The sequence below is a fragment of the Mytilus trossulus genome, chromosome 1 (assembly GCF_036588685.1).
Source record: "Mytilus trossulus isolate FHL-02 chromosome 1, PNRI_Mtr1.1.1.hap1, whole genome shotgun sequence".
NCBI lineage: Eukaryota > Metazoa > Mollusca > Bivalvia > Mytilida > Mytilidae > Mytilus > Mytilus trossulus.
The window spans coordinates 37580951-37605944 of NC_086373.1; the positions used below are offsets into that span (position 1 = coordinate 37580951).

Consider the following 24994-nt stretch of genomic DNA (forward strand, 5'->3'; position numbering starts at 1 on the left):
GATTGATTTTCTCGCTTGAGCCGGTACGGCGAAAGTGAGAAAAGCAATGAAGTTGAGATGACCAATGATAATCTGTTTATCGCTATTTTATCTATGAAGACGTTGTAAATTTCATTGTCAATTTCGTTGACAACACCACGTGGGCTTTTAGTTTCTAGCGATGATTTTTCATATCACTGACTACGATGAGGAAGGAAATTACCAGTCAGTAAGATCAAAAGAAAACTTCGTAAAATAGCGATAATCAATAATACAATAAAATTTTTACTGCACATTGTAGAGAATTAAAAACACCCACCTGTGATAAGACAATACATAGTGTCAAACCGATGACTAGTATTAAATTGCACCTACTCTTACCTTTTCAAAAGGAGTAAATATGTATATGATTTGCGTATGAGAAAAGGTACCACAAGTTATATTATCGTCCCGATTTCAATAAATTATACTAAAACCGGTGCATGTTTTCTCGTATTTTGTTACACCGGTTTATCTTTTTAAAATGTGGTTGCATATATTTAGGTAGCTATGGTTGGAGCGGTTGGGGATCATGGGGAAGTTGGGGTAGTTGTCAGTATCCCAGTTCTAATCCATACCGGTATAGATATAAGTACAACACATGTCGCTCTTCCAATGGCAACTGTTGTTACTGTGGGTCTTACGGGCGTAAGATTTCAACGACTTCCAACCAGAAATGCAGTAAGTATATTAATAATACGTTAGGAGTTTTTAGTTTAGCTTTTGATTTATTGTGTTTACTAACTAAATTTCAACTGATCGAGAGTTATTTTTTTATCAACATTTGTATCATATTTAATTCAATTCCGTAAACGCTTTACATCACAGCCTATCAGAATCGATACATTTAAAAATAAATGTACCTTATATGACACCAACACCAAAAGGCAAAGGAAAATGTTTAGCATCACCTCCGTATGATACTCAACGTGTCCCCCCGTCTCCCCCGCTAGGTATTTCAAAATATTTGGTTCTATTTTCGACTCTCCTTACAGATATTGAACTTATATTGGATACGAATATAGTAATATAAATCGTAGATTGTAGTTAGAGATGAAACATCGTTTTTGCTATATTTGAATTAATTCTGTCGTAAGTTACTTTGAACATAACACGGAAACGACAGCTGTGATTTCCGTTGTAGACATATACAGACGAAACTTGAACCTCTCTCTATGTTATGTTAAAATTTTAACACACATTCTGTCAATGGACAATATTTAATATTATGTATATACAAGAAATAATTGGTGAATAGAAATACTACGGCTGCTGAAAAAAGCATATAATGTTAATATTTTTCTCTAAATTTAAGAGTATTGGGAAAAGAAGATATATATGAGTTGTATGCAAACTGATTTCTAACGTTAAAACTTGAATTGACTTCCAATTTATTTATATTGATGATATTTTAAAATCAACACGGAAGGTCAAGTGCTATGCAATTCAAATAATATCTGTAAGTACTCATTGTGCGATTACCATCATCATATCTCCGATGGTGGCTGAAAAGTAATAAAAAATTACTATTTTCCTTAAATTTATCTTTTTAAGGTATACCAGTCAAGGTAAATCCCACACATGATATATATATTTACTCGGTATACTTCGATATGCATCATGCGAGATTACTACATGTAGTCTGACTAGGGTGGAGAATATGCTTAATTTATGAAATATAAATGTCAAATCGCATTAATTGTATCAAAAGTAGGTCAATAGAATGAAACTCATATGTGATTTGTTACACATCTCTAGAAATTCATAAACCAAATATCAGATTATGTGTGTAAAGAGAGCTATACTTTTTATAGTTTATTTATAACAAATGTATGTCACTCTAACCGTTATAAATATGTCGCATTAAAAAAATGCAGATGTTGTATACATTTGTAACTGTCAATGATCTGGTTATATTTGTCTACTTGAAGCTGTTCAGTCCTCGCACGGTCGGTTATATTTGTAGTTTATTTGATGACTTATTAGGTCTTTCCACTTTTCGCGGAAAGACATTTTGTTTTTCTTCTGATTATTTTTTTTTCATCTGCCGTCTGAGATACTTTTTTGTTTTATAACATATCGAATGGATTTTTGGCCAATGATGTTGTTCAGTAATGGGGGTTTCAAAACTTGGTTAATTTTAACTGGAGTGATCGGAAGACATCTTATGGGAGTTATTTCGCTTTGAAAATAAATTTAAGATAGGCGATATGTTTGATAAATTCATACGTTATAAGTCGTAGAAACCTACAGACTTTTGATATGAAATCCTTGGTCTATTTGAAGAAAAATGAGGTAAAGGTCAAAGGTAAAGGTCATGTTCTAAATTTTGAATTGAGCTTGTTATCGTTATTCAAAAGAAACTGTAACAGTTAATGGTATGATGTGTTTGCCAAATATCTGATTACAATAAGGCGCAACTTTAACATATTTAAGTCGGAGTGTTTTTGTTAACCCTTATAGGAATTTTCTCCCCTTATGTATTTGAAATCAGTATTTCTCCACAACCACACAAGTGATTGACATCGGGTCTTTCGATTTTAGTTCACTGACTTATTACCTTGAAATTGAGGTCAAGGTTGAAGGCCAAGGTCATATTTTAAATTTTGAATTTTGCTTGTAATCTATATTCAAAAGAAACTGTAACAGTTAATGATGTGATGTGTTTTCCAAAATAGTTGTTTACGATAAGGCGCAACTTCAACCCATTTAAGTCGAAGTGTTTTGGTCAACCCTTATAGGAGTTTTCTCCCCTTTTGTATTTGAAATCGGTATTTTTCCACAACCATACAAGTGATTGACGGACTGAGGTCTTTTGATTTAAGATCACTGACATATGACCTTAAAATTGAGGTCAAGGTCAAAGGTCAATTTGACATTCTAGATTTTGACCTTTGCTAAAAATTCTTTCTTGTTCATTATAAAACAATTAAGTCTTCTGCATATACCTATTAATCTTATTTTTTATATCAGTTTGAGGTACCAAATTACATCAACAAGGAGTGACAATTTCTAACATCGTTTTTTAAATTTCATACTTATTATCGAGGTGGAAAGACCTTCAATTGTTCTCTGAAGAATTGGTTTTTAATTTTATATGATCTTATATGTTGTCTGCCAATCAGCATTACGGATTCTAATAAAACTTACATGTAATGTAACTATTTGTTCTCAACTATTTCAGATCATGGCTCATGGAGTTCGTGGGGATCTTGGAAAAAAACTGGCAGTTGTTCTGCATCATGTAAGAAATGTGGATCATCCCAGTATCCGAAGCAGAGATATTATAAATACCGAACTTGTACAAGTCCACGTCCAAGAAATGGGGGCCGTTCCTGTAGTGGATCTGCTTATAAATACACGTACTATAGTTGCAATACCCAGGCTTGTAAAGGTATACCTATAACAGAAAAATAATATACCAATTTTTTAATAATAAAAAAAATGTTACTTATAGACTTAAAATTAATAGCTTTATTTTGATAATGGTTGATTTTATATCAGTAATAAAAACAACTTTTAGAAGGGCATGAAATTCTACTATAATCTTAAAATAAAAATTATATATATATATATAATAATATTAATAAAAGCCAATAATGTCTGGAGCTGGCATGTCAGTTAACTGCTAGTAGTCTGTTGTTATTTATGTATTATTTTCATTTTGTTTATTTTCTTTGGTTACATCTTCTGACATCAGACTCGGACTTCTCCTGAACTGAATTTTAATGTGCGTATTGTTATGCTTTTACTTTTCTACACTGGTTAGAGGTATAGGGTGAGGGTTGAGATCTCACAAACATGTTTAACCCCGCCGCATTTTTGCGCCTGTCCCTAGTCAGGAGCCTCTGACCTTTGTTAGTCTTGTATTATTTAAATTTTAGTTTCTTGTGTACAATTTGGAAATTAGTATGGCGTTCATTATCACTGAACTAGTATATATTTGTTTAGGGGCCAGCTGAAGGACGCCTCCGGGTGCGGGAATTTCTCGCTACATTGAAGACCTGTTGGTGACCTTCTGCTGTTGTGTTTTTTTATTTTGGTCGGGTTGTTGTCTCTTTGACACATTCCCCATTTCCATTCTCAATTTTATTTGTTTTTATATGCGATGGTCATTCTGAATAAAATTTGGAATTATAAACGAGGGACCATGTATCAATGAAAGATTTATTATGTAGTATACGTTGTAAGTCTTTCAATGATACATAGTCCCTCGTTTATAATTTCAAATCTGAAAATGAGTTTGTATAATACATGTCTATGTTTATACCGACAAATGAGAGTCCTTATCGGCAAATGCATCATGTAAACACAAACTTACCCGATATATTTAGTTCACTTTTAATGAAATTTAACGAAACATCCCAGTTTCAAAATCTTTGAAACACCAATGTATGTCAGTTTAGTCACACTGTTTCAATCTCAAAAAAGTGAAACAGCATCATTCTGTACCGTTGCTCTGTTTAACAGTCAATTTTACAATACAAGTTTTAAACGATTTTGAATCGATGTTCTGTCTGTGTCTGACTTCGTTTATATTACATAAATTTTATATTCAGCAGTTTTCAAATAATGTACATTAATGATTAATCTGCTTTCGGTAAATCTAAATATTTGAGTGATCTTTTCTTACATATGGCATCGTAGGTCAACTAATTCTATACTATCGAAGGTCAAACAATTCTGCACCAAAGTTGAAAAAAGGATAATTATCACAAACAGACCAATAGATTGATTATTTGATATCAATACAAGATATAGGTGACTCTACGTAATTGAAATAAATCAAAACTATAGGAGATAATTGTCAAAAAGACCAAGAAGGTTATATGAGATGTCATATAATCTCCTTGGTAAAACTGAATATATATGATTGAAACTGATTAGTGATTTCAAAACTAGTTAGAATTGAACATTTCTTGATATCAACTAGAGTTGTTTGATTTTTAATAATAAAGTAAATTATTGAGTTTATCACTATTTTCAAAATCACTTAACGAGAGTTGATTTCAGCTTTATTCAATTCTCAGGATCCCGCATGTTAAAATTCATCTTAGTTCCAGGGGTGAACTATTTTCGATTTCACTTCACTTCAAAAACAAGTCCCCTTAAGGTAGTGAGAAGATAGGCCAGGAACCCAGAGTATTGTAAATATTGGACGCATTGAAGCTTTTGTATGCTTCAGAATAGATTGAAATGTGAAACATGTGATATTTTGTATTTCATCGAAACAAATTTTAAAAAATCGTTTCCAAGGGGAAAATTTCATCTTCAAAATCTATCATAAACCTAAAGAATAGCAAATGGGAATATCGCAATTTTATAACAAATTGCAGGATAGACTAACCAAATTACTGCATGTTTGATATCACTTATTCATATCACTGTCAGTCAATGTATTACGTAAAATATCTCTTCGTGATGGAAAACGATAATAGGTTGCAACCATAGGAGATTGTTAAGTTATTCACGCTGAATGACCATCTGATGATATCAAACAGTAGATTTTAAGAACAAAACACATAAAATTGATTGTTGAATTCAAACGTTATACAAACTGGAGAGAAAATAAACCATAGGTTATCAACGAAATCGAGAAAATTACTACTAGTAGAATATTAATCAGTATCGTTGCTGATATAAAATGCTTAGTTTTAAACCTAGATATTTTTCAGTATTTCTAAATAATTACAGATGTTCTCATTTTATGATATTGAATACTCTCATATCTGTTCTAGATCCAATTATGATTTGTTTCAGTAAATGGTGGTTGGAGTGGATGGTCTTTCGGAAATTGGGGAAGTTGTTCAGCATCTTGCAAGAAATGTGGTACTAATACTAACCCGACACAATCCCTACGTCGGTACAGATATTGTAACAATCCATCTCCAGCATGTGGGGGAAGCTCATGTCCAGGATCTTCTAGTTACGTGTACTCAAACAAAAACTGTAACACACAATATTGCAAATGTAAGTCTTTCACATTGTGTTCAACATTATTCAGTCTTTTAGATGATAAATAAAATACTTGAAACTCGATTTCATTATAACAACCAATAAAATTGAGAAAGAAAATGGGGAATGTGACAAAGCGACAACAACCCGACCAAAGAGCAAACAACAGCCGAAGGCCACCAATGGGTCTTCAATGTAGCTATAATTCCCGCACCCGTAGGTGTCCTTCAGCTGGTCCCTAAAAATATGTATACTAGAACAGTGATAATGGACGTCATACTAAACTCCGAATTATACATAAGAAACTAAAATTAAAATTGATACAAGACTAACAAAGGCCAGAGGCTCCTGACTTGGGACAGGCGCAAAATTGCGGCGGGGTTAAATATGTTTATGAGATCTTAACCCTCCCCTATACCTCTAGCCAATGTAGAAAAAGTAAACGCATAACAATACACACATTAAAATTCAGTTCAAGTGAAGTCCGAGTTCGATGTCAAAAGATGTAACAAAAGAAAATAAATAAAATGACAATAATACATAAATAACAACAGACTACTAGCAGTTAACGGACATGCCAGCTCCAGACCTCAATTAAACTGATTGAAAGATTATGTCTTCATCATATGAACATGATGAACTATATCAGGCACACTCCCTTCCGTTAGGGGTTTAGTATCATACTATCATAAAATATGAGAAGAACATAACCCAATACTACCTTACCCTAAAAAAAAACCCATACAAAACAAATTTTGATAAAAAAAAAAAAAAAAAAAAACCAGCCGCCCACCTCAAACGTACAAAAAAACTGAAATTAGGCAGAACAAAGAATGTTGCTTCAAAAACCGCCAAAAAAGGCATTAGATATGGAGGAGTTTATCTTGTACAAAAAGTAAACAAATGTTCACATTGTACGCTTGTCTTGTAGCTAATGGTGGATGGAGTAGTTGGTATTCATGGGGAAGTTGGAACAGTTGTTCTTCATCATGTAGAACATGTGGCTCATCTGTCATACCACTACAAAGTCGGACTCGCAGAAGATCTTGTAACAATCCGTCGCCTGCCTGCGGAGGACGGTCTTGTTCCGGTTCATCTTATACAACAACATCTCGTTATTGCAATACTGCATACTGCAAAGGTAGTCATAATTTACAGCCGATCTCATTGAGTGTGTAGCTAAAGGTAATATATTTTGTTAGCTTTCTTGCTAGCTTAACCGTGAAGTCATTATTAGGTTAGGTCAACTACCCTCCTTCAATGATAGACTTGTCGGACTGATAACCAATGTATCTGTCTGTAGGACTAGGCTACTTCGAAAGGAGGATAGTTTACCTTACCTAATAATGACTTCACGGTTCAGCTAGCAAGCAAGCCAACTAAAGATATTATCTTTATTTACACACTCAATGAAATCGGCTTTATTTGAAATATTTTATATCTGTGTCAAGACAGAATTTATTGTGCATTTTACAGACACTATATCACATTCTTAACAGAACAAAATGCAAAAGAAAGTGATCTGAATGAATCAACTCTTTATGATAGGTATACTTCAGATACATTTGTCGATTTAAGCAGGTGGCAATAGTTGAGCAGGGACTTCTTACCAATACGGTGTACATGAGTAAGCGTTTTTTTGTCGATATTTTGCTTCAGTGTGTCAGTTAAACTATTTTATTTAGGCCAAAGTATTTTTTTTATGTGTATGCACTTTGTCGACTTATAGCTGTTGAATGTCACTTGTTACAAGCAAAGAAATTTCAATTCAGAAAAACGACACAGAAATAAAACATTTTGATTTCCCTATCAAATTCACAGGATTGCATCTTACAAATTCAGTGTATATTCAATCATAAGATATCGTTTAGCTTTTGCTGTAGAATTAATTGAAAATTTGAGTCGGAGTGTTTATTTAAATGTTTATTTGATTTTTGAAATATTATTTTGAAAAACCTTGGCATCTACATTTTTTTTAATTCTTTATAGTAAATGGAGGTTGGAGTGGTTGGAAATCCTGGGGTAGCTGGGAAAAATGTTCTGCGGATTGTAAAACATGTGGATCTTCCTCAAACCCTTACAAGACCAGACGTCGATACAGAGTTTGCAACAACCCAACACCTTCATGCAACGGGAATTCTTGCCCTGGTTCAAAGTATATCACATCATCAACATCATGTAACACACATTACTGTAAAGGTGAGTTATCTTAACTTTTCAACAAAAGGTTTATGTATTTAACATATACACATTTATATATCCGAATTATATGAAAATAAAGTCACAAAATTGTAAGATGAAAAAAGTTATGACAGAGTAATTGACATTTATAGTATGTTAAAAGGATTCTTAAATCCATGTTGATATGTGTTACCCTTCCGGGTCACCTGACATCACCCCAGTATGTGTAAGAATACGTGTTCAATCTTTAGTTTTCTATGTTGTGTGTTGTGTACTATTGTGTATATGTTTGTCTATTTCATTTTTAGCCATGGTGTGGTCAGTTTCTTTTGAAATATGAGTTTTAATGTCCGTTTGTTATTGTTCGCCTCTCTTTTGTTCAACCTTGGCGAAACACTTGATAAGAGAATGAGATATAATTATGCATACGCAAGTGAAATTCTATACTTCTCATTAGGTAACAATTCTATTAAATTGACGTTTAAAAACATAAACACATAAATTTTACTTGAATTCGTCATTATCCTTTCTTCTTTACTGAAAGTTACTAACCATCGGTGTTTTACTGAATTGTTTCAGCACGATAGGTAGTACTAGTAGACAGAAAACTGCCTACCGGTATACTGAGTCCAATCCTTGAATTTTGTGGAGTCCGTGCTACTTATTCCAGTACTTTCTATATAATGTTCTGAGGATAGCTGTTTTTTTTTTTAAATATTCTCCTTTATTTTTTTTCGTTCTTTTGCTCACGATTGGCTGTTTGTAGTCACTGGTTACACTCCACCTTTTTCTATAGCCATCTCCTTTTTTATTGGATATTGTTCGTAACCTGGTAAAAGTTAAAAGAATAAACCACAGCTAAGCTACCAAGCTTATAAATATGTACGCCAGAAGGTCGTGTTTTGTCTAAGACTAATCAGTGGCGCTTGAATACAAAAAATTAAAGAGGACAAATAGTACGAAGTAAAAGACAAGAAGTTTTTGCTTTCCTATCAAATTAACAAAATCATATTTTATTTTTTTGTGGATATACAATCATTCGATATATTGAATCATTATTTCATTAGACATTTAAAAAAAAACAACTGGGGAATAATTTAGTGTTTTACTCTGACGTCATCAGAATTTTGATAATCAAAAATTAATTTTGAGCTTTTTGGGACTATGTTTGTTTACTGTTTATAGTAAATGGTGGCTGGAGTAGTTGGAAACCTTGGGGAAGCTGGGGTAGCTGTTCGGCTGTATGTAAACCATGTGGATCATCTACAGACCCTACCAAGACAAGGCTTCGATACAGAGCTTGCAACAACCCGACACCTGCATGTAACGGGCAGTCCTGCTCTGGTCGATTGTATATATCCGCATCAAAGTCATGTAACACACATTACTGTAAAGGTGAGTACAAATTTTGATATTATCGATTTGGTATGTTTCAAATTATTTTAAATGTTGTATTAATCTTCATCACATAAAACTCAAAGTGCAGAATGAATGAAATTTTTTAAAAACTATCTATACTTCAAAAGTTTGACCGATTTCAATTAGCCGCAACTCTTCTGAAACCATAAAAAGTCAGAAATATTTGTGAAATGTAGTGTTTTGTACTTACTATAGTGTCTGAACATAAAGTCTTTGAAACAATCTTTTTCAGCAGAAAAAGCCAATTTTTTTTACCGTTATCGATCCTTATCTTATACGCTTTCTTCGCGCACGTTCATTCGACCTTCTGCCCGCGAAATTGAAGAACTTTTGTTTCAACACACGCCCAATCATATCGCAATTTCGCGTGAAATTTCTAGTTGTTCTCATGTTTTTAACTTTTCACGATCTTTGAAAATATTATTTACAAAGAACAATGTTTTGCGGTTGGTACATATTGTTATTTCTTCTGCTAATCATGGATTGAATTCCAAGTTTAAAATGTAAAGCCTCGGTCACACCTTACCGGATAGCTCGAACGGACGCCTAACGGATAACTTTTTTTCAATCCGTTCAAGTCCGTTAGACGTCCGTCCATATCCGTTGCATGTCCGTTAAGCGTCCGTTTTATCCGTTGCATGTCCGTCAGGCGTCCGTTTTATCCGTCGACGTCCGTTCTGTCCGGTGGAAAATTTTGAGCATGTTCAAAACTTTGAACGGACGTCTAACGGATAAAATGTCCGTTGAACGTCCGTTAGTCGTCCGTTAGGCGTCCGTTTTGCATGGTACTCGTCCGTTTCGTTTCCGTTTTGTATCCGTTACGTGTCCGTTATACATCCGTTGGAGGTCTGGCAGATAAATTCATCCACGGACTTCTAACGAACGTCTAACGGATAAAACGGATGAGAAACGGACTTCTACCGGACGTATAACGGATATAACGGATGATGAACGGATCTGAAACGGATAAAATTAATGCCATTTGAAAATTTCTCGTCAGAAATGCCAAAAATATTTCTTAAGGTTCATGAATTCTTATTATTCATAATCGATCTTAGAGTAAGGGCACATCTTCACAATCAAGCAGCTGTTAAACTTATTCAGGTCAGACACTGCCCTTTAGCGGCATTTTGAAGAACAAACAAAAACCAGTTACACAGAACTTTGACTCTGGGGGCTCACAAATCAAATAGATTTGCTTTCACTATATTGCATGTTTTTTCAGTTTTGTTTGGTAGTATTTGCATGATTTTTTATGTGATAGTCGGTTAAAAAGTTCATCGGAGCTCATGTTTTGTGTGTTATTATGTATATATATGCCGACTCGAAATAAAATCTAATTACTTAATTACTTAACTAGAACATTTTCAATATTAATGCGATTTACATGTATTGTTATTGTCGCCTTTAATTTTTTCATATATTTTCGTGTCCGTTTTATGCGGTACTCGTCCGTTGGATGTACGTTCGACATCCGTTCTGTCCGTTACGTCTCCGTTTCTCGTCCGTTGCATATCCGTTGCATGTCCGTTATGCATTCGTTAGGCGTCCGTTTTAGTTGGTCAGTACATCAACAGACGCCCAACGGATAACAATTTTGTCAACGGACAACTTTTATTTTCATCCGTTAGGCGTCCGTTCGTCTTATCCGGTAAGGTGTGACCGAGGCTTAAGAGTTTTGAAACTCCTATGTATGGAAAGTAGTGGTGCGTTGTTTAAATAACTGATGATTGTAAACCTTAGATTATGCGTTGCCGGAAAATATGACATTTGCATTATTGTGTTCACCGTTTGTAATGAAAAGGCATGAGGTTCCTAATAATTGTCAGCTGATTGAGATAAAAAAAAACAAAAACGTTCCCACGCGCAAACGTTTTACAGAAACACTCAATCTATCAGTGTGCCTTTATATTATTGATCAGCTTTATAAAAAATAAATATTTCCCTGTTACTATTTTGTGACACAACAATTGACAATGATATTTTGCCGAGCAAATATATTAACCGAATAAGGTCTAAAACTGTTTTTTGCAATAAATTTCAGAACAAATTTTACACTGACTATACAATTCAATTATTAATATAATAATGTAAAGTGAAATTGTTTTCAGTAAATGGTGGATGGGGATCGTGGGAATCATGGACAAAAGTCACTAACTGTTCGGCAGAATGTAAGAAAGAAGGTTCAGTATCACCTACACTGACACGAACCAGAAAGAGGCTCTGTAATAACCCAGCTCCTAGCTGTAATGGACAATCCTGTTCTGGGTCACCTTCGGAAAAATCTGTCCAAGATTGCAACACACAAAGCTGTCCAAGTAACTATTTTTTGTTTAATATGTGATGTGAAAGTTATTATGTTTACAAAAACGCAATAAAATGTCTCTGATGCCGACCTATACCTTTAAAATCTATGAGTAAAAACTAATTATTTCTTCACTTAAAGTTTATAGAACAACTCGTTGCAAAACCTGTTTTTGGGTTAGAACTTTGTTCACATCTAAAATTTAATGACACCATCTTTTAAAAAATGAAGTAATTGATATCCACCTGGTGTGTAGTCAGTGTATATAATGTAGATATTTGTATACATTGTATCTTTATTATAAGATCGAAGACACGATTGATTTGCAAATGAGACAACTATCAATCAAAGATCAATCAATTAACATGTGAACAATTAAAAAAATACAAAAATAAGATAAATAAAAAACTTAATTGCAACCGGAATAGCAACCGCCTTATTTATTCATAAAGTGGCATGGTAATATTTCCTGATCCATGAGGGATAATGGTATCCCTTTTATAATATTCACCACTTTCTGACACTGCACTACATTCACAGTTAACTGAAGTACTTTTATTTTACTATACAGAAATTAATTTGAATGTGTATCATGACCGTTTACTTGTTTTGCTATTTTTAAAAACCTAAGGCAACTAGTGCTTTTAAGTCGTGTATCGTGCATTGAGAACAAATATACCACACGTGGAGCAGGATCTGCTTACTCTTCCGAAGCATCTGAGATCACCCCCAGGTTTTGGTTGGGTTCGTGTTGCTTATTATTTAGTTTTCTGTGTACTATTGTTTGTCTGTTTGTCTTTTTCTTATTTTAAGCCATGGCGTTGTCAATTTATTTTCGATTTATGAGTTTGACTGTCCCTCTGGTATCTTTCGCCCCACTTTCAAAAGACTTCTCAAAAATCCATTTTCATCTGTATGTAAAATTATTTCATATTTTTCTACACCTGATTTATCCCTTCGTTTGGGAAAGTATGTTCAGTTGATACTGTATTTTTGAATTCTGGAATGCAAATACTACCGTGCTACCATAAACTACAACTGTTGTGGAACAAAATCAACCCACACATATCAACGCATTTCAAGCTCATAGCAATGCTGTTGTAAAACATGTAAGCGAGCGTCTATCTTATCTGGGACAGTAGTTTACCAAAAAAAATGAGAGCAATGAAATATTTTTTTGGAAAAGAAGGTTATTTTGAATTTCTTTTGAGCAAAATGTATATTTAGGTCAACAAATCACAAGCTCCCTTCTTCTATGTAACAAAAATGACATTGGTGATGAATTTCATTACACATTAGAATGTAAATACGTTGAAGAATACAGAAAATGCTGTATGACACATTATTATTTAAAAAATGCAAATTATGTTAAAATACAAGTAGATTATGTCTTCAAAGCACAAATCAGAACTGATTAAACTTTGTAAATGTATAAAGATAATAAACACAGGAAGATGTGCTCCTGGCTAAAATGTACTTTACATATTGTCTGCGCAATTGTTTCGTCTGTTATGTCTTATTGTAAATATTGGGCATAAATGTCTTCTCTATACCGGTTAATTGAGAATAAAGATATAATTTATTTAAAATGCATTTGACTAAATACCTAACATTTTTCAGTTGATGGCTATTGGGAATGGGGTAATTGGGGAGCTTGGGACGAATGTTCCAAAACTTGCGATAGTGGATCACATAAGAGAATAAGATACAATAAATGTATTGGACCTAAATATGGTGGAAAACCTTGTAGCAAAAAAGTAACAAAGACACACACATATCACCGTGGTTGCAATAGGAATATTCCTTGCCCAGGTATGTGATAGAAAAAAAAATGTGTGAATTATTACAGACCATAACCAACTGATAAAATTAGGAATGTCAACGAGTACTTGAGTACTCGCGTATCGTTCAGTAGTACTATAAGTATCGATTACCAATTTGATACTCGACTTAACGGTTTCCTTTTAAAATGTTGCTTTCTTAAGTTTAAACAAAACATATTTCTATTGAGAGAACCTCCTGGGATATTATATATTATTTAAAATTGATAAAAATTAGAAAAAAGTAAAATCACAAAAATACTGAACTTAGAGGAAAATCAATTTGGAAAGTCCATAATCACATGGCAAAATCAAATAACAAAACGCATAAAAAATGAATGGACGAGATCTGTCATATTCCTGACTTGAATTGGTACAGGCATTTTGAAATGTAGAAAATGGTGGATTAAACCTGGTTCTATAGCGCCAACCCTCTCACTTTATAATGACAGTCTCATCAAATTCCGTGTATTTACATTGATGCGTTAAACAAACAGACACAATAAACAAAATAGTCAAAACATGGGTACATCAGTCATCATCGTATAACAATTTCAAAAGGAACAATTTAACAGAACACAAACACATATACTATCTACGAATACTATGAGTGTCTGACGTCAGATATTTTTAAACGTCACATAACTTTGTCGTTCAATGTGCATACAAACAGTTTTAAAATTTTACATAGAACAGAGAGCAGAATAAAAAAGGAAAAAACCAATTTTCCTTTTTTTTCACTCTAATTTCTGACAAGTGCAATTAGAGGCAAAAATAGGACCAGAACGTAATAAATTTATTCTATAACCCATGTATTTGAGTAAAAATCATGAAAAACAAAGACAATTCTGTTATATTAGTATTTATTTGATACATTTCAAAATAAATTTATACTGAATTCTACACTGTACTGTCCATTTTCATTTAACTCTCCGTAAATGATGCAACTTAGAATAAATTTATTCTAAATGCATGGTGCTTTCTGTATTTAATCATTTATAAAATACATTTATTATAAAGAGCCTTGATATCTATTATCAGTTAGAGAAAATCATAGAATAAATTTATTCTCCATTTAATGTCATTTATGATTATAACAATATTTAAAATAAATTTATTTTGAAAGTGCAGTAATCTGTATGGTGAGGCTGTGATACAGAATAAATTTATTTCACATTTAATGCCATTTATGATTATAATAATATATAAAATAAATTTATTTTGAAAGTAAAGTAATCTGTATGGTGAGGTTGAGACACAGAATAAATTTATTCTATGTTCAATGTGATTTTTGTCTTGTATAATAATATATAAAATAAATTTATTCTGAAAGTACAGTTATCATATTAAGGAGGCGACACAGAATAAATTTATTCTACATTCAATGTGGATTAAGAATATTATGATATATAAAATAAATTTATTTTGATAGTACAGTAATTATGATAAGGTTGAGACACAGAATATTCTGGTTATAAAAATATGTAAAATTTGTTTAGGAAAAAATATACTGATCTGTATGATTACATTAGGCTACATTGAATAATTTTATTTCAAACCAGCAGTGTTTTTGATAATATTTGATATGTTCACATAATAAATTTACCTTGACAATACATTTAGGTCATAAAAAATGTGTTCCTATAAAATTTTCCATCTAATATGTCTATTTAATGACATATAACATTCACAAAAATGTATTTTATTTGAAGTTGCGATCTGACTGTTTTTAAACCCAACTTAAGACAATACTTATATCTGCTATCAACAATGCAAAAGGACACTCCCTTGAAATATGAAAATATCAATTTCTTCAGCTGATTTTGTTATATGGGACTGAATAGAATTACTGTGCAGCAATTTTAAAAAACAAAATATCAACATATAAATGTAAATAAACAGATAAGAAATAGTAAAAGTTCAACAGGTTTTTCTAAAATTGAAAATAAATCTGTTTTTTAAAACATGTCTCTCTCTGTAGATGTACGTGCTTTGAATTGTTCTTTTTCTTGCTTCTGGATAGGCCTGATCTGAAAGAAGTAACGACAAATTCAAAACAATTTCCAACGTTTTTAGTTATCATACCAAAATTTATTATATTTGATGAAGAACTGTCTGTCTTTCTTTTAATTATGATATCTATTTTGTTTATATAATATTATTCACTCTCTTAATTGTCATTAATAACAGTCTTGCTCCGTGTTGAAGTCCGTACTTTGACCTATGATGATTTAATTTTATAAATTGTGACTTGGATGGAGAGTTGTCTCATTGGCACCCATACCACATCTTCTTATATACATGTATATATATTGCCCCTGGATACAGCAAGATAAAGATAGCTATGCTATGCACTTGAACAGCAATTGTTGAATTTTTATACAATAAAGGGATTAACGTACAGTAACTCATTAAACTTTTACAATTTAAAAGTCAACACTCTATCAAATTAAAAACTCATTATTACATACCTAATCTCCATCTTCAGAAACACTGTATAAGTCAGGACTGAATAACAATCTAATCTTTTTTGCTGGTGTTTCATAACATTTTTCTCACTCTACAAGAAATATTTGAAGTTAAAATGCAGGAACACTTACTCTGTTATTGTTTTTCTTCAGGCATATTTCTTTATTTTTTATCAGGATTGGCATGAATCGTTCCCAACTTCCTGACTATGCATGTAATATTTGCCATTGCACATTCAGCCAGTGATGATCAATCAATCAATCAATCATAGAGTCTTAAAACAGATGAATGGTTCATGTCTAGGAGACAGCGAACTGAAGACACAAATTACAATTAAAAACAGGTTTCATTAAGTTTTAAACAAAACACAGGACTGGTGTTGACAATACTTTTACCTACCGCATTCAACATACCAGAAAACAAGTAAGACATGTTTCAAAAAGAACAGCAGCTTCCTCAGGTAAAAGTATGAGTAATGTACCCAACACATTCCCCCCTTCAACAAAATATCCATTTTCCTCTCAAAATGTTAAAGATGCATGCGCCTTCGGCACTCTGATACAAAAATATATTGAAATTTAGGTACATGTACTTTTGTCAACACTTTACACATTTTATTACCAAAATATGAGTGCAAATGTCTCGCCTTTTTCTTACTTATCAAAAACCTTAACCTGCAGCGGGACAGACGGAAGGACGAACAAACGAACGAACGCACAGATTTCCAGACTAAAAAAACACAATGCCAAAAAATAGGGCATAACATTTATTGTTGAAATTGAAAGTAGTGAGTTGGCAAAAAAGAAAGTAGGGTAGGGATAAGAGGGAATCAGGACTTTTTCGGGACCTCGGGATTTGGGGATTGACCCTTGTGGGATCCGGGAATATATTTTGCGAATTTCTTTAAATTCTGCATCTCGGGATTTCGTGTTTTTAATCCTGGGATTTCGGGATCAGGACCCCTCCGACCACCCCTCAAATTAACCTTAGTCGGTCAGTCATATAAACAAGATTCATATCCTACCATTGGCATGTTAATAATGCCCTCAAAAGAAAAAGCACTGATGGATTGTCATAGAAGCATAAACAGTTACATTTATTTCATGTTTGGAGCGGTGCAAAGTTTACCAAAAGATGCATTGTAGCAAAGGAGAAGAATAATTGTGGTCTGAGACCAGAGACACACACAATATTGAATTTAACAGAAAATTCTGAAATGAAACAAATATCGGACTTTGAAAAAAGGGAGAGGGCTTTTGATACCTTTTATGAAATTCTCCCTACATAATATCTTTTTAATACAAAAAATCATCCCAGTTCACAAGCTTTATATGACCGCGATTTTGTGGGTGTGTTCTGGTGTTGCTAATAGTACCTGAGAATCAGATCTTAATACAACATCTTATCATCAAACAATTAGGTTAAGGTCATGCTAACCCCGACAGATAGACATGACACCACAGTTGTCATGGTTGTTCCATACACTACATATTATTGACCTATTGCTTATAATGCCCGAAAAATTGACCCAACCACACAACTGAAAATTGTCCAATGAACCATAAAAATTAGGTCGAAGTCAATTGAGACCTGTCAGACGGATATTTCCAGCTGACAATGATTCCATACATGATACACATTATATAGTGACCCTACTGCTTAAGGCATCTGAGAAATAGACCAAACCACAACACCATACATCGGCCAATGAACTATGAAATTGAGGCCAAGGTCAGACGGAACCTATCGGGTGGATATGTACACCTTACAATCATTTCAATAATCAATACAGCAAATATAGATGACTGACTAGTTATAGTATCTAGATACAGTCTTGCTTAAGTTACTTTATCTTTGATACATGATCCATGGAATAAGGTCGAGTTCAGGTTAACCCTACATGTACCTAGCTGACGAACATGTAAATGTTGCTAGGAACCCATATACCAAACATAGTTATCATGTTACTCATAATAAGTGAGTTTTTTATTTAACAAAACAAAATGTATCAAGCAGTTACTGAACCATGAAAATGAGGTTGCCGGGACAATGATATATGACAGACGGAAATTTCGTAACATATCGTATGAAACATTTAGATTGCCTAACCTATGAAATATAATGCTTCAAACAAATAGTGTACACCATCGTCGCCGGTGCCGCTGGGTTGCAATACCTACTATGTCTCGCATACAGGCGTCGGAGAAAGAAAAAAATGTGTAAGGGTTCCGCGGAACCCAGTGTCTCGCCTACTTTTGCTGTAAATCCCAGGCTCAACAAAAATGAGGAAAAAATCTATAAAAATATTCCTCTTGATACTATCTTATGATTGTAAGAAGCTTCTGTCCAAGTTTGGTAAAAATCTAGGATAGTTAATGAATCTATTAAATGTTTTGAAAACTTTAACTGCAGACTGTATGTAATGTTAACTGGAAGAAAATCTAAGTCCATTTAAAAGTAAAATATAGAAAAAATGGAGTTATCTTTTTACCAAATTTATTTCTGGATACTATCTTATGATCATAAATAAGCTTCTATCACAGTTTGGTACAAACCCAGGATATTTTAAGAAAGTTAATTAAATTCTAAAAACTTTAACCACAGAGTGAATGTAATGTTTCACCGCAGAAAAACTAAGTCCATTTTAAAGTAAAATATGAAAAAAAAATGGATTTATTTTTTTACAAAATTTACTTCTGGATACTATCTTATGATCATAAACAAGCTTCTGTCCAAGTTTGGTACAAACCCAGGATAGTTTAAGAAAGTTATTAAAATTCTGAAAACTTTAACCACAGAGTGAATGTTATGTTTCCCCGCAGAAAAAAACTAAGTCCATTTATAAGTTAAATACGGAAAAAATTGAATTTTATTTTTACAAAATTTACTTCTGGATACTATCTTATGATCATAAACAAGCTTCTGTCCAAGTTTGGTAGAAATCCAGTATAGTTTAAGAAAGTTATTAAAGTTAAGCTTCTGTCCAAGTTTGGTAGAAATCCAGTATAGTTTAAGAAAGTTATTAAAATTTCAAAAACTTTAACCACAGAGTGAATATTTGTGGACGCCGCCGACGACGACACCGACGACGACGGAAAGTAGGATCGCTTAGTCTCGCTTTTTCGACTAAAGTCGAAGGCTCAACAAAAACCATCACTGCACAACAGACATCAAAGTTTCATATAAACCTCTGAAGAAAGAGATACCTTTCTGAGAAAATTTATTTTTTCCAAATAGGACCCATTAATTTGTATTCATGGTTGACTATATTTCTTCCAGAGTTTGATCGTTAATACACATGATATATATCATGTGTATGCAACACTTTTACCATTATATATAATTTATGAAAAATTCACTGTTGTCTAAGTGTGTACATTTCCCTCGAGATAAAATGTATATTATTTACCATTTAAAATTCCTTGCAGTCAGAATTAATACATTTTTTTTTAAATTATTCGAAAATGCCTGCCCATAACAAGTATAAATTTGATGACCATTCAGGCATTCATTTGAGAAGAAAGATTCGACTGAGGTGTGTCTTTTCAAAGAGTTTCGTTTAGTTCGAAAAGGACATCGGTGGTCTACTAAAATAGTGCATAGTTAAGAAAGTTTGTCAACAGAAGGCATGACAGGCTTATATACATGTATATGCTTATAAATACATAAAATAGATACTTACAGTCTTTTGTTGTCTATCCTGATATGTTCCTGGTGCCGTTTCAACCACGACAAATACAATGCACAACTGGATATTAAATCGTCGCTTCTAATCTTTGAATATCTTTCCTCCATGTACTAACTCGAATAATTCAGCGCCCCTATCCACTACTTTCTCGAGGAAATGGTTAATGGAGTGACCGAAGTGATCGTAATATAACGACTGGATTATTCGGGTTATCCATGTACTGACAAATATATTAAGATACACGCTGTGGATTTATTATGTAATTTCCGTCGTTTGTTTGTCATTATCTATCGTGCGAAATTTTACATTCGAATGTTTATAATTTATTAGGGTTTATATGATCACGATGGCCACAGTATGTGGTCATTAAAATATGATATGGGTAATTAGCATATGATAACAATTGTTCGAAGAAACTTTAGAATCTAAGATTTTATATTACAATTCTCTTTTTCGTTTAGTTAGGTTAGAATATAATCATAATAACCTCCTTGTTAAAATTAAAAATCATTTACGTTTAATAAAAAAATCGAAGTTTGGAGTATACCAATTTTTTTTTTTTGTAAAGGAACATTTTTTCCATGGAAAAACAAAAAAAGAATATTGGGTATCAATCCGTGACAGAAAATGAATATAACCACATTAAAAAAAAAACACATTAAAAAATTAAGCATAGGAACAGCGCTGTAATTGCTGTAAGTCACATTAAACCTTCAACGTGGAACGAAAAGTATCTCACAGCACTGCACGTGTAAGACGACCACTAGCAACAGCCAGAGCGAAATAGTTTGCCAAAAAAATTGAATAGACTTCGTAAGATGTTACACCAACCATTTCGGGTGCGATCAAAAAGGAAAGAAGTACGTATTTAAATTTTTTAGTAGTTCTTACGTATTTAAATCAAACTATATTATATGCAGAATAATTTTTGGTAAGTATATAGATACATGTATCTAATGAAAGGGTAAGGACTGCTGAACCTTGCAGAACACACACATTTGACAGATGAATACAAATGAAACAAATAGTTATGAATTTCTATCAAATTGAGGGCGTACATTGCCTGTTACTCAGATATGAAGTACTTAGTTTGGTGTATCCAAAGTTATGATATAACTAGTACAGTCTGATGTGTAAATAATGGTATACTTATCCCCATATATATATTTGCATGCTGTTTTTTGTGTTGACGTCCGGAATACTACACTGCTGACTTAGCTTCTTGTTTTAGCTTTCCGTAAAAACAATGGTTCTTCCATGATATTACATGTAACATTGCTCTTATCAAACAAATACTGAAGGTTAAGAAAACATTCGTTTATAAGTAATGAAAGCATTTGAATACTGGTACGATTGAAGTTAGAATAATGCGTCTTGGCACGTCTTCTTACAAAGTTATTTGTATCTGCTGAAAAATGCGTCAAAATTAATTTAACATCTGACTCAGTTTGTCTAGTACAAAACGTGTTACTAACATAAAGCATGTTGTCATTCTGGGTGTATGTATGTAATAGATACCACTGGACATCAGACATCGTTACTATCGTCATCCTCATCATTCTTCATATAAATAATGACGCGAGTATCTTATGGTAAAAAGGGACATAAAAAAGTGGTTAAAACTTTGCTCCATCATGGATATCAATCTAAATAAATATAATTCTCTAATTTCGTTATCCTCTTATAAAATGTAAGCACTATCATGTTTCTGGAATGATTTATCCGGGTTATTGTTTTACATGTAAATAATAAAATAATAAATGGCGAATTAACTAAAAAAATATATAAACTATGAAAGTACCAAAGCACTTACTTCAAAGTTGCTTAAACCCGCGGGGATTTCAAAAGAGCTTTTTACACAAGACAACGTCAATGAAGACATTCCATTACGAACCCATATCTACTGGATTTATTGTTATTTTGTTCAAGTTCTGAATATGCACGTAATTTTAGCCACAACATGTGTTCAGCAAACTTAAAAATCGTCTTTTTTTTTTATCTGAAAACTGTCATAGGGTGAAACTTGCACATTTATTTCTTATCTAAGATCGGTATTTAATTGCCTAGATTAATTTGCTTTGGCCTGGCGTGTTAAGTATTTGTAGATTTATTGTTTTCGTAAACTTTAGCAGACTGTCTGATTGACCGTTAACTTTAATGTATGATGAAGCTGTGTTTGAACTGTAATCATTTCTAATTAGAAGCCGTACAATTTATGTTCCTGTTTGTTTATATTCTGTTCCAATACTTCCGATACTATTCTTTCTATTTTTTGTTCATTATTCTCTATTCTGTAAACCCCCAACCACAGCCTCAGGTATAGAAGAATGTCATATATGTGGCCTGGTCTAGTAATGTCAGCAGTGTGATCTGCACATATATCATTTTGTACAAAAAGATGAACGGGTGGCGTTATACATTATTTTGATGTAAGATATGATACATCTTTACTATAAAATCGTTTGATTGACAGATTGGTGGTTGCAGACTGAGAACGTGCAGTGTCAAATAGTTCATGCATGCATGCACGGAACGAAAAGCTATTTTAAAACAATACATACGTATTACCATGGGGAGTACCTGTAATAAAGGGTAGACCAGGATGAAGTTCGGTAAACTTTTTATACGGGCTTTACATTTTTTTTCTATTTTGGCGGATGAAGACAATTCTATTCTCAAGTCACCCTTAAGTGTCTATAAAATCAGCAGCACCCATACATATATATATATATATATATATATATATATATATATATATATATATAATCGAAATATAGATTGTTGGTGTCCGTTTATATGTAAAATTGGTACCTTTGGGGTAATAAATTCTTTGGGGTAATTGAAAAAAATTCGCCCAAAGGTTTGTACTAATTTCAACCTGTTATGTTAATGTTATCATTTTGTGGTTTTAATATGATATACAGCTAGATAATATCTCCCCAAAACGCTTCCAAACATTTAAATCGGACAACTATTTGAACAATTATCGGTTTATGAAATATGACCGTCTGTAAAGTGCATATCTAGCTGGAGTTATAAACGGGCGTTTGGGCTAATTCGCCTTTTTTGGTTTTCCACCAAAAAAACTGATATATATCACTTATATTATTATTTGAGTAAAGTGGTGGGAACTTTCTGCAGTTTTCGATTAATTTTCTCCAAGAAATTGTATGAAATAGAAAAAATATTCGACATATATATGAGTAGCACGTCTGAAATTTCACATATATTCTTTCGAAGATCTTATTCGGAACACCTTTGGTTTCATTCGCTTCGATTAAATAGGACAAAATGGCAGCTTGCAGGTAAAATCGTTCCGTTATATAATCATTATTTTATATGTCAATCTTTCAACTTAATTTTAACGTATTGTTGCAGATAGATGTATTTTTGATGGATTGAAGAAAAAAGGTTTTTTTTTTATCTTTTTATTGTTTATTCGTTACTCATGCATGTTGGTTGTACGGAAGCTTGCTTCTGACTGTTTTGTCGGATATTTAAATTATAAATCATGCATGTAAATAAAGAAATATACTCCTTCTTCAACAAGTCAAAGATTTAAGATATTTTATATTTGTTTTCTGTTTAACAAGACGATTGTTTAGTCAGGTGATGAGATCCTGTGAAATTGATATACTTGTGAAATTTGAGCTTTAAAAATTGCCACTTTGACCTTTTGGATGCATCAGCCGTCTGGTGTCTGTCTGCCTGTTGCATATCTGGTGGTAGATCACATTGGCGGATCCAGGGGAGTTTGAAGCTTTAAATGGGGACATAATTATTGTTGGAATACCCCCCCCCCTTTTTTTTTAAATTGCTGGATCCTCCCCTGGATCATTCTTATGGTCTTCTTATGATATACAATGTACAACTTAAACTCAAGGATCTGTGGCATGAAGGACATCAATATGCATATGCGAGTGTGTTACTTGGTTGTCTTTTAAGTTTTAGATGTACATTATGTTTTTTCTGTTTATTCATTTATTCCTTGGCGCAAATGGCTTCTTCAGATATTCATGATATATATTTTCAAACATGTTTCTGTCATTTTTGTAAAACATAACAAGTCTGGTTTCCTTTCTTAGTTATTGTAGGGAGTCCATCATGTCTAGCAGTTGTCACATACCTTGCAGCCCTTCTTTGTATAAAAAAAATTGTTCTATTTATTCGTGTTAGTACTAAGACATGTAAGACAAAATGGTAGATGGATTCTTTTGCGAATTTTCTTTTCGTACAAATAATATTTTGTCAGCCTGAACTTCTTTCAACTGGTGGCTGTATAAATGGTCTGTTGATTTTTTGATAGGTTTCTTCCTGTTTGTTTCCCTTTAGACATTGCATTGGTCATGTTGGTGGGGATAAAATTGCATACACCATGATTTTTCCAATATTGCAAGTGTTTCCGATAGGCATGTTTGTAAAATTTTAGCATGGATAGACTCCATGTCTGATTTGCTTACCTGGCCCATAGGGCCAAGTGAGCTTTTCTCATCTTTTCACGTCAGTCTTCATGGTCCATTGTCTTTAACCATGTTTACATATATTATTAACTTTTAATTTTTAATTTACAAAAAATTTTAATTTACAAAAATCTAACCAAACTTGGCCACAATCATCATTGGGGTATCTTGTTTAAGAAATGTGTCCATTGACCCGGGCAACCAACCAAGATGGGCACCATAGCTAAAAATAGAACATAAGGGTAAAATGTAGATTTTGGCTTTTAACTCTGAAACCAAAGCTTTTATGAGTAAATCTGACACGGTTAAAATTGTTTATCAAGCTAAGATTTATCTGTCCTGAAATATTCAGGGGAATCTGACACCTGGTTGTTGGGTTGCCCCTGGGCTGAATTAGTAATTTTAAGGAAATTTTGCCGTTTTTGGTTATTATCTTGAAAAGTATCATAGATAGAGATGCCTGTAAAAGCAATAATGTTCAGCAAAGTAAGATTTACAAATCAGTCAGCATGACTAAAATGGTCAAGTGACCCCTAAAGAAGTTATTGACCTTTATAGTCAATTTTCAACAATTTTTGGTATACGATTGCTTTAGAGCAATCTGTAGACTTATACCGATGGCTCAGAGCATTACCCTCACGTCAATCTTTTTATTCTAAACATTAAGGAACATCTCAGA

At 32.9% G+C, this 24994-nt stretch overlaps 1 protein-coding gene and 1 long non-coding RNA gene across 2 annotated transcripts; one reads left to right on the plus strand and one right to left on the minus strand.

The window, feature by feature from the left end:
• Nucleotides 1–528: 528 nt before the first annotated feature.
• On the plus strand, nucleotides 529–13698 carry LOC134715320 (hemicentin-1-like). Its single transcript, XM_063577468.1, has 7 exons — nucleotides 529–699; nucleotides 3203–3380; nucleotides 5779–5988; nucleotides 7963–8172; nucleotides 9340–9549; nucleotides 11685–11891; nucleotides 13499–13698. The coding sequence occupies exons 1-7, from the start codon at nucleotides 529–531 to the stop codon at nucleotides 13696–13698; spliced, it is 1386 nt and encodes a 461-aa protein (XP_063433538.1).
• A 1506-nt stretch (nucleotides 13699–15204) lies between these two features.
• LOC134723600 (uncharacterized) lies at nucleotides 15205–20199 on the minus strand. The gene is made up of 3 exons (XR_010108130.1): nucleotides 19850–20199; nucleotides 16170–16258; nucleotides 15205–15728 (listed from the first exon to the last, which is right to left on the minus strand). It is a non-coding gene; the product is annotated as an uncharacterized LOC134723600 (long non-coding RNA).
• Nucleotides 20200–24994: the final 4795 nt, after the last annotated feature.